Source organism: Ahaetulla prasina, chromosome 2, assembly GCF_028640845.1.
Source record: "Ahaetulla prasina isolate Xishuangbanna chromosome 2, ASM2864084v1, whole genome shotgun sequence".
Lineage (NCBI taxonomy): Eukaryota > Metazoa > Chordata > Lepidosauria > Squamata > Colubridae > Ahaetulla > Ahaetulla prasina.
Genome location: NC_080540.1, coordinates 278,444,317 through 278,460,906, shown reverse-complemented (window position 1 = coordinate 278,460,906; position 16,590 = coordinate 278,444,317). Strand labels below are relative to the sequence as shown.

Sequence of the window (16,590 nt, the reverse complement as noted above, 5' to 3'; positions counted from 1 at the left end):
TTAACATAGGCCTAGTTCAACACTTTAACAGCTACCACACATTATTATTTATAAATTATAAATTATTAAAAACAGCAATCAGTTGCCACACTACTGACAGCCAGTATGGTGTAGTGGTGGGATTAGAACAGGGAGACTCAAATTCAAGTCTATTTTCAGCCATGCAAACTTAAGGCCAACTCAGTTCAACCCACATCACAGGGTTGGTATAGGGATAAAATGAGGAAAGATCCCCGGGTAAGTAGCCATGCACTCTTAGGGGAAAGGAGGGAATAAATTCACAGGTGGAAAGCCTATTGTGAATTTAGATATAAAGAAGGTACAATAGTCTAAGCAGCATCAAAAAAAACCCATAAAAACAAAAATAGAAGAATCAAAACATGCCATCACGCTAAGAAGCGAACACTCTGAATGATGATCTTGCTGCGGCACAAGCCACAAACCACTGAACCATAAACCACACAAAGTTACATAAAAGTAAAACACAGGAAGTATTTTATAGTCAACTTTAAGTGAACTCTCTGAATGTCAGAAAGTGCTGCACTTTTCATTTTAATAAAGGCAAGTAGAAAGGCAGTTAAGATGGCGCTTTTTTCCCCAGGTCTTTGGTTCCACATGAGTGGAGTCTAAATTATTAGTTGCAACACTGATTTTTAAAGTATTGTGTTTCTCTTTGTTTGGGGCACTGCCACAGTTGGGTTTGTATTTGTAGTTGACTCCTGTATGCTATACAGTTTGTTGAATTGGGTAGCCATATAAATCTTGCAAATTAATTTTGTACTTAAACATTTCTTTATCTTTACAAAGATGGCCCCTTGTTCGAACTCGACAATTTCCTGCTTCTAAGAGAATATAATCTTTGCAGGGAGGGCTTCAAAAATTTTAGCAAGAGGTTCTCTGCCCAGTTGCTGGGTGGGCGTGGCCATGGTGGGTGTGGCCTAGTCGGCCTCCTGCACCATGGCGGGGGGAGGCATTTTTGCCCGCCCCGGACTCCGGAGGATTTTCTCAAGCCTCCTGGAGAGTGAAAATGGCCTCCCCAGGCTCTGGAGGCCCTCTGGAGGCCATTACAACATAACTTCCGGTAGGCCCATTTTTCACCCTCCCTGAGCCTCCACACGCACCCTGCACTTACCTGCATCCAAAACAGGCCGTGTGGGGACTCTTGGGAAAGGTGGGGCAGATGGGGCCAGCCAGGAGTGGGATTTGGGGGGTTCTCCAAATTGCAAAGAACCTTAGGTAGAGGTTCTCCTGAACTCCTGTGAACCCCCAGCAGCTCAACCACTGAATCTTTGGCTGGAAAATAGATCTGGGATTCATCATTCCACCTGGCTCCTCTCAGCAGAAAACCAAATGGTGCATGGGATACCTTCACTGTTCCAAAGAATCATACAGCTAGTTCTCAACTTGCAACCATAATTAAGCCACAACCTAAGTCATAGGTTGGGCCTGTCGTTAAGGGGGTCATCACATGACCGATCTGATTTTACAACTTTTGCTGCAGTGGTCAAAAAGCAAATGTCATGGTCATTAAGTGAATACTGTGAGTCGCTAAGTGAATCCATTGTCCACAATGGGTATATGTTGCCAGAAACTGGAAATAAACACTGGGGTTTTTTTTGGCAAAAGACATCATAAATTGTGGTCCCATGACTGCAGGACACTGTAAACAGCTGTAAAGGAGGGTAAATTGCAGAGCACCCAAACTGCCATCACGGGACTATGAGAAAGGGCAGCAGAATTTCAAATGTGGGTCATAAGTACCTTTTTGTGGTTCCATCACAACTTTGAACAGTTGTTAAGTGACCAGTCCTAAGTCAAGGACTACCTAGTCTAAATTCCTATGTTCCAATTTGGGTAAACAGGCAGTCCTCAACTTATGATCACAATTAATAATATAATAATAATAATATTTTAATTTGTATACCGCCCTTCTCCCGAAGGACTCAGGGCAGTTTACAGCCAAGATAAAATACAATGGAAACACATACAATACTAAAAACAGACATTAAAAAACTTATTAAATTTGGCCCAATTTTAAAATACAATCAAACCCTATAAAATTAATAAAAATTAAAACCCATAAAATCAACTACAAAATTAAAATTCAAGCCAGTCCTGCGAGACGGAATAGATAAGTCTTAAGTTTGCGGCGAAAGGTCTGAAGGTCTGGTAGTTGTCGAAGTCCAGGGGGAAGTTCGTTCCACAGGGTAGGAGCCCCCACAGAGAAGGCCCTTCCCCTGGGGGCCGCCAGTCGACATTGCTTGGCTGACGGCACCCTAAGGAGTCCCTCTCTGTGAGAACGCACAGGTTGATGGGAGGTACAAGATGGCAGTAGACGGTCCCGTAAGTATCCTGGTCCTAAGCCATGGAGCGCTTTAAAGGTGGTAACCAATACCTTGAAGCGCACCTGGAAGACAACAGGCAGCCAGTGCAGTCTGCGCAGGATGGGTGTTACATGGGAGCTCCGAACCGTTCCCTCTATCACCCGCGCAGCTGCATTCTGGACTAACTGGAGCCTCCGGGTGCTCTTCAAGGGGAGCCCCATGTAGAGAGCATTGCAGTAATCCAAGCGAGAGGTAACAAGAGCATGAGTGACCGTGCATAGGGCATCCCGGTCAAGGAAGGGGCGCAACTGGCGAATCAGGCGGACCTGATAAAAAGCTCTCCTGGAGACGGTCGTCAAGTGATCTTCAAAAGACAACCGCCCATCCAGGAGAACGCCCAAGTTGCGCACCCTTTCCATCAGGGCCAATGATTCGCCCCCAACAGTCAGCCGTGGCTGCACCTGACTGTACCGGGGTGCCGGCATCCACAGCCACTACGTCTTGGAGGGATTAAGCTTGAGCCTGTTTCTCCCCATCCAGACCCGTACGGCTTCCAGACACCGGGACAGTACTTCGATAGCTTCGTTGGGGTGGCCTGGGTTGGTGAAGTACAGCTGCGTATCATCAGCGTACAGTTGGTACCTCACCCCAAAACCACTGATGATCTCACCCAGCGGCTTCATATAGATGTTGAACAGGGGAGGCGAGAGAATCGACCCCTGCGGCACCCCACACGTGAGGCGCCTTGGGGTCGATCTCTGCCCCCCTGCCAACAGCGACCGGTCAGAGAGATAGGAGGAGAATCACCAATGAACGGTGCCTCCCACTCCCAAACCCTCTAGCCGGTGCAGCAGGATACCATGGTCGATGGTATCGAAAGCCGCTGAGAGATCTAATAGGACCAGGGCAGAGGAATAACCCCTGTCCCTGGCCCTCCAGAGATCATCAACCAACGCGACCAAAGCCGTCTCCGTACTGTATCCGGGTCGAAAGCCAGACTGGAACGGGTCTAGATAGACGGTTTCATCCAGGTATTGGGGTAATTGACGTGCCACCACACTCTCTACAATCTTTACCACAAAGCGAAGGTTGGAGACCGGACAATAATTTCCTAAAACAGCTGGGTCCAGGGAAGGTTTCTTGAGGATGGGTCTCACCACCGCCTCTTTCAAGGCAGCAGGAAAGACCCCCTCCAACAAAGAAGCATTTATAATCCCCCGGAGCCAGCCTCGTGTCACCTCCTGCGTGGCCAGTACTAACCAGGAGGGGCACAGGTCAAGTAAACATGTGGTGGCAATTGACGCCAACATTTATGTTGCTAAGTGAGACATTTGTTAAGTGAGTTTGCCTTCAATTTATGACCTTTCTTGCCACAGTTGTTAAGTGAATCACTGTGGTTGTTAAATTAGTCAAGGACTAACATGGTTGTGAAGGGAATCTGCCTTTCCCATTGACTTTGCTTGTGAAAGGTGATCACATGATCCCAGGACACTGCAATGGTCATAAGTGTGAAACAGTTGCCAAGCGTCCAAATTTTGGTCACATGATCATAGGGGTGCTGCAAAGGTTGTAACTGTGAAACACGGTCATAGGTCACTTTTTTCAGTGCCGTTGTAACTTCAAATGGTCACTAAATGAACTGTTGTAACCCGAGGACTACCTGTACTATATGAATTTCATTTCTCATATTTCCAAGCTAGCATAGAAAGTTACTTTTAAAAGCGTATGGTTCTCTGGCAAGAGGTGGTTGAGTTTTTCATTGTCTCCCTGCTCTTTTGAGTCCCCAACATCAGCGCTTGTTTTTGCTACCAATCAGTGAACATCAACTCCCTTTTTATGTCTCTCATCACGTAACTAATTCGGGGTAGAGTCAGGGCGACTGGATGGAGATGAGCATTTACTGGCCGGATGCCCCTCCTGATGCCATGTGGAGTTTGCAGCAGAAATTTTTTGTTTTGCACCTGGGGAGAGAGAAACATCTGCTGCTACTTAGGATTGAACTCTCAACCTTCCGAATGGGAGGCGATTAGCTTCACCGCTAGGCCACGCTGTAGTGAACATCAACATGATGGTTGGAATTACAGGAGATAATGTGCCACAATTCAACAGCCTGTTACAGCTGGAAGATCAAGAAAACCAAAGCATAAACGACTCAAGCAACAAGCAATAAAAACTATTTCCATATTGTTGCCAAGAAAGCTACACAGATATTTCACAAAATATCTTCTGAACTCAAGCTCGGCTCAAAGGAAACGTTCATTTTAAAATATAGAATAGGAGGACATAATGTGCTATCCATTGGCCCCCATGTAACAGTACATTACTTTTTTTCCTTTTTTCTTTTTTGCAAATCTCCATGCTCCTCCCTCCCCTTTAACTTTATTTTTAAAACATGAAGAAGAAACTGATGCAAAAACAAAATCAACTAGGCTAAGAAAAGATGTATTCAAGCAGGAAACTCACTTGGGAGAGGGGTGTGGACTTCTCTTCCAGTTCCAGGAAAAAGCCAAAAATAACATTATTTTTCCTATTCAATTCTTAGAGTTAAACCGGAGCAAAATTAATGTCCAAAATTTGGCATTTCACTGAGTGAAATTTTCTTTTCAATAAAGTAAGACTCCGGACTTTAATGCACCAAGAGATCATCAGCCACTTTATACCACTTCTCCTTTGAAAATTACGTATGAAGGCTGGAAAAATATTACAAAACCATCCGTGTTTTGTGTATCTCAAGGAACAGTTAAGAGGAAAACTGGCTTGCTAGCTGCTGAGTTAACACTTGTTTAGGTTTTTCTTTTAGTTTTTCTAGTTTTTAGTTTACTTTATTGTCATTGAACCTCCTACAACGAAATTAAATGCCATCTTCAGTGTACATTGTAACTATAAAAATAAAACACAGACTGTCGTGTCCCACTCCTCCGCTGACGGCCGGGTCAGGGAAATCCGAATCAGGCTTGCCTCTGCAGCTCTGCCCAAAGTCCTAGCAAAGTCCTCAGAGCAGGCAGGAGACCAGTAAGTGACTTCAGCAAGATAAGTTCGACTTTTGCCTGACTCAGAGACTGCCAGAAAGTAGCTCCTTTATATAGGCCATGGGGTGTGGCTCCATGACTCAGCACTCATTAAGGCCTGCCCCTCCCTTCCCTCTGTTGCCTCCGCCTCTCCAATCTTCTGATGCGAGGGTCACTCCAATCAGCTGTTCTTGGGAGTAAACCCTCCTCAGGCTCACCTGCTGTGGAGGAGGGGGAGGGGTCTAGCTGCTCCGTTTGCCTGGGCATGGAGTCAGGGCTGGGGCCGGGAGATGCTCCTTCTTCTGCAGTTTGTGGGGGCATGGAGCCAGGACTTGGGCCGGAAGGCATACATTCCTCAGTGTTGGGGAGCAGGTAAGAAGGCCCCGGCTGCTCTGAGGGCGGGCAAGACACAACACAGACAGATTCGGACAGTGAGGAGGTTGGGGAGGAATATGGGCCAGTCCTGGAGTCTAGGGAAGGCTCAGACAATGGCTCTGTATCAGAAACAGAGAGGAGGCCAAGGCCATCTGGTAGTTCTTTGCTGCCTCTGGAGTCTGACATCAGCGAGGAAGAAGAACAGTGTGAGCCTTTTCCAGGTGTGCGCATGCATAGAGCTGCCAAGAGACAGGAAACAGGGTCGAGTAAGGCTTGGAGATGAATGGCCCCTCCCATAAGACATAAAAGAAAAGCGAATGGAATGTGAGCTTTTGCAGGAAGCAATTAGTTCATTTGGCCGATTCAAGATTTGAAAATTCTGTTTGTGACTCTGTGCCAAGTTTGGCCTTGCCCTGTGTCTGGAAATTAGCTCTTTGGCAGCATTCCACATGAGATAGGTGGGTGTTGATAACCTTCCTCTGAAAGACTGTTTATCAAGCCTTGCGGACTGTAAATGAAAGTAATTTACAGCCGTATGAATTAAAGAGGTTTGCTGGGACTAAGTTTGGGCTGTTTAATTTCTAAGGAAGCCTAGGTCAGAACATGTGCCCAGGATGAGATAGATCTCTAAGAATGTTTTGAACTTTCTTAAGGCAGAGGGAGCTATAAAGCTCTTCCAAGGAGGGGAGAGTGCAACCAATGATCCTCTGGGCAATGATGTTAATGCTCTGGAGCGCTGTCCTATCTGCTACTGTGCAATTGGCAAACCATACACAGGTGCAATAAGTTAAAATGCTCTCTGTGGTGCAGCGGTAGAAGACCACCAGCAGTTTTTCATTCAGTTGTTGTTTCCTGAGAAGTCTCAGGTAGTATAATCTCTGCTAGGCCTTCCAGTTCAGGTGCTGTTAAGATTCCAAATCCCATAACAAATGTGGACCTAAGTCAGTAATGTTTAGCAGCCAGAGGTGTTCCCCTTTCCTGTTCTAAATGAGATTGCAAAGCATAGTAAAGTTACCTTGTTTATCTCAGGATCCACTAATCGAGTTCTAGACTATGCAAAACATGGCTGGAGGGAGCCTCCTAATGTTATTGCCTGAAGAGTGTAGCCAATACAAAGTACTAATTCATTCTGTGGATAGGCATTGCCTTCTGGAATGCAAATGCCAAACAAAGCAGGGAGTAAGCCAGAGAAGCTACGATATTTGTTTTGTTTGGAAAAGAGGGGGGGGGGAGAATGAGAAATCAGCCAATCCCACAAAATTTATTACGGTGATAAACAATCGGTATTAAAAGCAAAGTTCAGGAAAAGCACTCAGTTGTGAATTTTTCCTTGCAGGAATTCAGTTAACTGTCCTGGTAGCCCTCGACAACCACAATGGAGCCCAAAATTTCTGCTGCTAAGCAAGGCGAGTGAGTTTTGCTCCATTTCATGACTTGCTGTGGTTGTTTATTTTATTTATTTATTTAGGGAATTTATATTGCCGCCTATTCGCACATGGCAACTCAAAGTGGCTTATAGAATACAAAACCTCATATAAAAACAATAAAACTAATAAAAGAAGACTCATATAATAAGGTAATATAATAAAATCACGCTCCACCTCCTGCCCTGGTGAGCAGCACATCACATGAGCCATATAATTGGCTCCATCCCACTCTGCATTCTCCAGGCCCACTGGCAGAATCTGTTCTGACTTAGGCTTCCTTAGAAAGTATAAAGCACAATCTTAGTCCTAGCAAAACCTCTTTTATTTACACGGCTGTGAATTATTATCATTCACAGTCTGCAAGGCTTCACAAATAGTCTTTCAGGGGAAATAAACACCCACCTTATCTCCCTTGGAATGGTGCCAGAGAACTAATTGCCAAACGCAGGGCAAGAGTCAAACAGAACTATTCAAAGCTTATTTATTTATTTATTTATTAATCATATTTATATACCGCCCTATCTCCCAAGGGACTCAGGGCGGTTTACAGGCACTAAAAACAGATAAATAGAATATAAATACAATATAAAACATTTAAAAAACTTATTCTAAAGCCCGTCCAATTAAAAATAGAAATAAAACCCAATTTAAAACCCAAAATTTAAAATCTAGCTCAGTCCTGCACAATTAAATAAGTATGTTTTAAGCCCGCGGAAGGTCCGAAGGTCCAGCTGACGAAGTCCGGGGGTAGATCGTTCAGAGGGTGGGAGCCCCACAGAAGGCCCTTCCTGGGCGTCGCCAGGCGACATTGCCTCGCTGACGGCACCCTGAGGAGACCCTCTCTGTGAGCGCACGGACGGTGGGAGGTATTCGGTCGCAGTAGGCGGTCCCGTAAATAACCCGGCCCAATGCCATGGGCGCTTTAAAGGTGGTCACCAAAACCTTGAAGCGCACCGGAAGGCCACAGGAAGCCAGTGCAGTCTGCGCAGGATAGGTGTCATATAGAGCCACGAGGCTCCATCTATCACCAGCGCAGCTGCATTCTGGACTAACTGTAGCCTCCGGATCCCCCTCAAGGGGAGCCCCATCTAGAGAGCATTGCAGTTATCCAGGCGAGACGTCACGAGTGCGTGAGTAACCGTGGATAGGGCATCCCGGTCCAGAAAGGGGCGCAACTGGCGTACCAGGCGAACCTGGTAGAACGCTCTCCTGGAGACGGCCGTCAAATGCTCTTCTAGAGACAGCCGTTCATCCAGGAGGATGCCTAAGTTGCGGACCCTCTCCATCGGGGCCAATGACTCGCCGCCGATGTTCAGCCGCGGATTTAGCTGACTGTACCGGGATGCCGGCATCCACAGCCACTCTGTCCTGGCGGGATTGAGCTTGAGCCTGTTTCTCCCCATCCAGACCCGTACGGCCTCCAGACACCGGGACAGCACTTCGATAGCTTGAACTGACTAGATGAACTAATTGCTTCCTGCAAAAGTTCATGTCCTGTTCTCTCCTCTTTTATGTCTTATGGGAGGGGCCAATCATCTTCAAGCCTTACTTTCAAGTCGCCTCTGTTTTTTTTAAATTGTTCTTGTCTTCTGGCAGCTCTGTGCATGCGCACACTGGGAACAGACTCCTGCTGTTCTTGTGCCTTGCTGATGTCAAACTGTGGAGGCTTCGGAGACTGCGGAGGCAGCACATAACTATCAGATGGCCATGGCCCCCTCTCTGCCTCTGATGCAGAGCCCTTGTCCAAGCTTTCCCCAGTCCCCAGGACTGGCCCAAGTTCCTCCACAACCTCCTCATTGTCCAACTCTGCTGCCAGCTCCACTGGCCGCTGCCGGGCCACAACAGAATCAGGTCTTCAGCGCCTTCTGGAGGAGTGCTAGAGTGGGGGACATTCTAATCTCTGGGGGAATGATGTTCCAGAGAAAGGGAGCCACCATGGAAAGGCCCTTCTTCTGGGTCCCACCAGGTGTATCTCCTTAAGGGATGGGACCTGCAACATTCCCTGCATCCCCACTCTGATGGGTCAGGTAGATGTGACTGGCAAGAGACGGTCCCTCAGATAATATGGTCCCAAGCCATGAAGGGCTTTAAAGGTGATAACCATCATATTTTTTTATTTAAATCATATTTTTTAAAAATTTAAATCAGATATTTTTTATTTTTATCAAATTTATTTTAATAAAATGCTTTTGGGGTAAAAATCTATCTAAAGATAGTTTTCTATTTAAGATATTTTAATAATTTAGTTTATTCAGCATGAAATGGAGCTTAGTTATGTAGCCTGAGGCTGTATATTCTGCAATATTTACATTTTTTGTAAACCTATTCAATGAATTCAAGCTCTGCAAGCTGAGATAACATACACTGCATTGATGCATTTACACAAGTTCACAGTAACCATGAGATAAATCATAAAACAAAGTTCAGGAATATTCTGATAATCCCTTTGTTTTGCAAATCTATATACACTACAAACTGTATGATTGTTCGAAGAGAAATGCATCCATACCACCAGGCTCTAAGTGTGAGGAGGAAGGGCAAGCAGTAAAAATGAAAATGAAACCTAAGCAGCTTATAAATATAATATTAAAGGGCACCTGTCATTTCAGATCCATCATGGCAGCGCCTGTTAGCGCCTGGTGCCTGCCACATCCCTCACCTGGTTGTGTCACTGCTGCATCACCAGCCGTCCCATTAAAGTGAATGGGACTGTTGGTGAGTCAACAGCGGGTTAGAGGAGGAGCCACTGTGGGACAGAGATGACAGCTGCTCTTTAAAAATTATGATTTAAATAGAGTTGATTTAAATCAAGCCTTTTTACTAGCGATTTAAATCATGATTTAAATCGTGATTTAAATCGTGATTTAAATCAAATCCACCCTACAGTAAAGCATGATGGATATTATATCAGAACCCATGTATAACAGGAGACTGAATTCATTTACTAAGATAACGATGGCCAAACTTCTCAAAGGACAGTCTGCGCAAGCAGATGCTGGCTTTAGCCAAACATGTCATAGTATGGATTTCCCCCAAACTGTGGATTGTATCTCAGTATAAAAGTTCAAAAGGAAGTTATTAAAATGTTTCCTCTAACTTATTGCCTGACCGCATCACTAGAGAACTAATCCAGGCCACCACAATGAATCACCAGCAATTAAAGAGTATGGCTCAGTGACTTTGAGGCAGACAATACACCCTGGTCAAATTTTCAGCAGAGGCCTGATCAATTCATAGTAACAGTAACAGCAACAGAGTTGGAAGGGACCTTAGAGGTCATCTAGTCCAACCCCCTGCTCATGCAGGAGATCTGTACTAGGGATTCGAACTGCCAAACCGCCAACCTTTCTGATCAACAAGCTCAGTGTCTTAGCCACTGAGCCACCTAGTCAGGTTAGTCATGATGTTGTGCCAGACTGTTCCAGGTGTGCATTGGCTTATGGGATTCAAATATCCCTTGTGCAGAACGAACCAGACATACTGGTGTTGCACGGCTGTAAACTTGTTTTTAGAACAATCTTATAAAACATATATTTGCATAAACAGAGTCATGCATGTGCAGGCAGTCCTTGACTTACAACAGTTCGTTGAGTGACCATTCAAAGTTACAACTGCACTGTAAAAAAGTGACCGATGACCATTTTTCACACTTAGGACTGTTGCAGCATCCCTGTGGTCATGCGATTAAAATGTAGATGCTTGACTCAGCTTTATGACGGTTGCGGTGTGCCAGGGTCATGTGATCAACTTTCGCGATTTTTCTGGCAAGCAAAGTCAAGGGGGAAGTCGGATTCACTTAACAGCCATGTTGCTAACTTAACAACTGCAATGGTTCACTTAACAAACGGGGCAAGAAAGGTCGTAAAATGGGCAACATTCATTGAACAAATGTCTCGCTTAGCAGCAGAAATTTTGCTCAATTGTGGTCGTAAGCAAAGGACTACCTGCATTAAGTCACATCAAACCACTTCAGGAAGCAAAGTGACACCTGCCATGATTCCTCTACGAGTTTACTTTAAACGTATTTGCATAAACTTCTGATATTGCAACTTGTCAACCTACGTGGGCTCTAACTTGTACCTCTACTTTTCCACATGTTCAAGACATGCAAGACAGTTAGCAATAAAAACTTAAAATAGACTAGGATTACCCTAGAACAAACATCTCTTCTCAAGCCCAAACACACTGCCAGTAAAATAAAGCAAATGAAAATATTTACAGTAGTTGTAACATTGCCTTTGCAGTCTTTTTTTTGCTTCTCAATAGGAATGTGCAATTTCCATCAGTTTGAAGGGTGCAACAAATGTTGCACAACGTTGTTACACATTTCAAAAATGGGAAGGGGAAGGTTCCCATTTTGGGGAGGCCAGAAAAAGCCACTTTAAGGAGCAATCTTGGTGCCTGGATGCTACCCAGAAGCGATAGCCTTCTAGCTTTTCCCCTTAACAAAACAAAAATAATAATAAAAAATTGAAATGTTATGGGTTACAAAATGAAGGTTGTTAACCACGAGGCTCCGTAAATGCTTTGTACTCAAAGGCAAAACAATGGTTGCTTCTATTACAAGAGAAATTTGTAGCAGAAATGCTACAGCATTGGATGCAGGAGTCTGAGACACTGCTGTCTTTAGTTTAATTTGTGTTTAGTTCTAAAATCCTGATTTTTGAAGGTGGTAAGTGGCATATCGTATATATTTTTAAGAATAGGAACACTAAATGCTTAAATCACATGTCAAGAGTCATTACCATTGCCCCCCTCAGCTCACATTAATACAATAGGTTACAATTTATTTTATGATATATATACTATTATAATATAATGAACATATAAAATTAAATAAGTAGAAGATTATATATAGACACACATACATACACATACACACATAATACCGTATTTCCATGAAAATAAGACCCTGTCTTATATTTTTTTGAACCCCAAAATAAGCACTTGGCCTTATTTTTGGTGGAGGTCTTATTATTTTGGGGCGCATGGAACAAGACGGGGCTCCTCTTGCCGTCTTACCTGATTTCAACCTCTGTCTCCCTAACCCTAACCCGAGGAAATGGCGGGGACCAGCTGCGCATGCGTTTAAATATTTTTGGGGAGGGCTTATTTTCAGGAAAGTTTATTATATATATGTGTGTGTGTGTGTGTGTGTGTGTGTGTGTGTGTGTGTGTGTGTATGTGTATTCTCTCTCTCTCTCTCTCTCTCACACACACACACACATATATATATTCAAAAAATAAATATAATTATTATAAATATTACATAGCCTGTAAAACAACTGGTGTGGGGAAAATACAGAACAAGAGTCATTGAAGATCTTAACATTTTTGGCCCTTTCCACCACTTCCATCCTCTCATGCCTTACATCAATGTTTTGTTCCATAGACAGTATAATATTATGCTTCATGGGAAAATATGCATTGAAAGAACTATCCAAAGAAAGTCCAATGAAAAAGTTACGAGATTTGCAAATGTGCATTTCCAAATAAATAGATTTGAACCTTTTATTTTGTCTGTCCAGGTGTACCTCTTTCAAGTTCTTGGAATTCCAATAAGGCCACTGCTGAAAATTCTAGAGCTCAAAGTCCATAAATTTGAAAGTTGCCAAGGTGACCAAATATGTACATTAAGCAATATATTGCAATATAAGAGAGGAGAACTTGTGATTCTCCAGATGTGGTTGGATTACAATTCCCATCGTTGATAAAAAATACTGAGAATTGTCCTTTAGGAAGATTTGGAGGCCATATACTCCCCAATTGAGACAGAGAACTTGTTGGGAAGTCACAATAGATAGCAGGTAAAGAGCAAAGAAATATCAAATCACACCAACCTTTTTCTTGGCTGTAGACAAACCGGTTCAGAATAAACAAATGTGCTACCATCAATAGGTAGCAAAGAATTTGGTTAATCCACATTCTTTTGCAATTCGTTACGGAAAACAGGTCACTTCAAGCCGTCTTTGTCTTTGATGCAGGCAAGTTCTAATAATAAAAAGTAATATTTTAATATAATTATTGCTTATCTTCTCAATAAGAAACATTTACTTGAATTATAGAGACTAGAAAATATCAGATGTTATACATTGCATTGCTCTATTTCATTAACCTTAGTTGTAGAATGAAACAACTTTGGCAAAATCTGGTTCTTATTGTCAGCACAAAAGAAATGTATCACTTCAAATGTTTATTTTGTAGAGCAATGCATGGAAAATTAGTATTAAAATGATACTGTGTGAGACTATGCCTAATTCAGACGAAAAATATCAACAGCTAGGAGATTGGCGAAGTGAGAGGGAAGGAGGGAAGGAAAGAGTTGTGCATTACAGACAGTCTTTGTTTAATATCTACTTGTTCAAAGACCCTTCAAAGGGTAGGGTAGGGTAGGGTAGGGTAGGGTAGGGTAGGGTAGGGTAGGGTAGGGTAGGGAAGGGAAGAGAAGAGAAGAGAAGAGAAGAGAAGAGAAGAGAAGAGAAGAGAAGAGAAGAGAAGAGAAGAGAAGAGAATTCTTTATTGACCAAGTGTGATTGGACACACAAGGAATTCGTCTTTGGTGCATAAGCTCTCAGTGTACATAAATGCTATAAGTAATAAATCATGATCATAGTCATCATAAAAATACATTCATCATAAATCATAAGATACAACATTTAGTGATAGTCATAGGATACTAAATAAGCAATCAACATATGTCATATTAGGAAACTCAATAAAACAATATAAATCGTAAAGATTTAAGCAACAAAGTTATAGTCATAAGTAGAAAGGGAGATGGGTAATAAGAAAGATGAGAAGAATAAAAGTAATACATGATGATTTTGACTGGGAAGCAGTTATGATGGGTCCATGTAGTTGCAGATCTTATGGTATCCCCATGGTCATATGATCACAATTGGAGTGCGCAGTGACTAGCTTCTAATTATGACAATGCAGATCGCCATTTGCAATCTTCACTGCTGACTTCCCACATTAAAAATCAATGGGAAGCTAACAGGAGGTTGCAAACAGTGTTTATGTGCCAGAGGAAGGCTGCAACCATGCAGAATTCACCGAACAGCAAGAACTATCAGAACTGCGTTTGTAAGTTGGCACTATCGTTTGATGTTGTGCCTTATAATTCCTACTCTCCTTCCCTTTGCATAACAATAATGGAATTTTTTCCCCACTGGAATTCTGTGGACCACTTTTTGGTATGTCAAATGCAACATATACATATGCACATATTGTCGTGTCCCACTCCTCCGCTGACGGCCGGGTCAGGGAAATCCGAATAAGGCTTGCCTCTACAGCTCTGCCCAAAGTCCTAGCAAAGTCCTCAGAGCAGGCAGGAGACCAGTAAGTGACTTCAGCAAGATAAGTTCGACTTTTGCCTGACTCAGAGACTGCCAGAAAGTAGATCCTTTATATAGGCCATGGGGTGTGGCTCCATGACTCAGCACTCATTAAGGCCTGCCTCCTTCCTTCTGTTGCCTCCGCCTATCCAATCTTCTGATGCGAGGATTACTCCAATCAGCTGTTGGTAATAAACCCTCCTCAGGCTCACATGCTGTGGAGGAGGGGGAGGGGTCTAGCTGCTCCGTTTGCCTGGGCATGGAGTCAGGGCTGGGGCAGGGAGGTGCTCCTTCTTCTGCAGTTTGTCTGGGCATGGAGCCAGGACTGAGGCCAGGAGGCATACATTCCTCCATGTTCGGGAGCAGATAAGAAGGCCCTGGCTGCTCTGAGGGCGGGCAAGACACAACACATATATACACATGAAACAAATAAAATGTTAAAAAGTTATGATATGTATGTTGTTACTTACCAAGCACACCTGAATTATATTAAAGTAATCAAAATATCTTTACAATCCCCAAGGCATGTCACAACTTTTGAGCATCCCTAAATGTTTGAAAATTGAAAAATTTGACCTGCTACATATACAGAAAACTACAGAAAAGACACTTATTTATCTGCATTGCAAAAGACTTTTGTCAGATTTAATTAGACCTCTTTGCATATTTGGCTTGTATCACTTAGTAAAACATCCATTTTGCACATTTCCATTTCTTCTATCACAGACACTGAGTGGGATAAATGCTAGAAATTAGCAGAATCCAAACTCTAATTGCTGTAAATTGTTGGAAAACTGAGCTACTGTTTTGGCAGCATCGAACCACAATTTTGTCTGTAAAACTGAACTGCATTTTAGTCCTCTCTTAATCTTAATATACGGCAGTGTCCTGATATCCCCACGGCATCTCATCTATCACACCCAAAATATTCCAAGATAGCATCCCCAAAACCTGGCAGCAAACTAACCAACTTTCACAGGGGTAAATTTTGCTCAAATTGAGGTGTTGGAAGAAATATCCATCTGGGTTCAGTTCCAAGTGGGGACAAAGACACTGGAAACATGGAGACTGCTTGGAAAGATGGTTTAATGGTGGTCAGGATCACATGGCTTGAGTTCCTGAACAGAAAAGGGATGAGATCCTGTGTGCTCCCTGGCTTTATGCTTTTTCTGAGCTTTGAACTTTCTGGGGCACAGGAAGAGTATCCTGATTGGTTGTCAAACTCCCAGGTGTTCTAGGGGTCTTAGCTAACATTGTAGGTTGTCTCTCAAGCTTGCTTGAGCCTTGCCATGTGGTGAGTTTCTGTTGCTAGATGGGTCCTATTATGTTGCAGATGATGATGGCCCATTGACAAAGGTGGGGAGAATGAGTTTCTACCTCTGACCCATTGACAAAGGTGGGGGAAATGAGTGAGCTTGGCTGAGGCTTTAATGGCCCATTGACAAAGGTGGGGGGAGTCAGGAAGCTGCTTTGTCTTTAAAACATGTTTCTCCATTTCTCATCCAGGAAAATATATTCTGCCTTTTTAAATATTTTCTAAAATATTTCATTCTTCTAGGACGGGGTGTGTGTGTGCAAAATTCCTACAGAGGGTTTGAGAATTTTTAAGGATGGAACGAAAGCAGGAAGCTATTTGAAAGCACAACGCTCCCATCTTTACCCTTAACTACTTTAACCTTCAGGAACAAGCAAAAATTAAGCCAGTTGATATCCCTGGCAGATTGGGAAGTTGGATTGTGGCACTGACCCAAAATATATTAGGTGCTTCTGGCCTTAAATCAAAAGGGACTCCTCTTTCAATTAATGGAAAAGTGTTTGTCTATTTAAGAAGAAAAATTGTTTCCATGATTGGGAGGCAACATCTTGGCACTTATCTTATTACAAGGTAGCCAAGGACAATCGGCAAATGCCCATCACAGGTTCCCTGACTTCTCAAGTCTAAATTAAATCTTACTCATCTTCCTCTCTTGCAGCTTTTTCAGTTTAGGGAATGGGAAACCCAGGAAGGCTCAATAACGATGCAGAAATACGCAAGTGAAATCTGTACAGCGGCATCACTGAAACTTTAAAGAAGAGGCAAGCTTAAAATAGCAGGGGAAATAATCTAAAGCAATTTGAA

General features: G+C 43.2%; 1 protein-coding gene across 6 annotated transcripts in view; it reads right to left on the bottom strand.

Annotated features, from left to right (window-relative positions):
• Window positions 1–16,590, bottom strand: part of LIFR (LIF receptor subunit alpha) — a 134,577-nt gene that overhangs the window by 74,998 nt on the left and 42,989 nt on the right. For all 6 annotated transcript variants that reach the window (XR_009153551.1, XR_009153552.1, XM_058170032.1 and 3 more), the window contains one exon: window positions 12,975–13,125. Coding sequence is in view for 4 of the 6 variants with exons in the window: in XM_058170032.1 (XP_058026015.1) it covers window positions 12,975–13,059 (85 nt within the window). In the remaining 2 variants the exon portion in view is untranslated. The remainder of the gene's footprint in view (window positions 1–12,974; window positions 13,126–16,590) is intronic.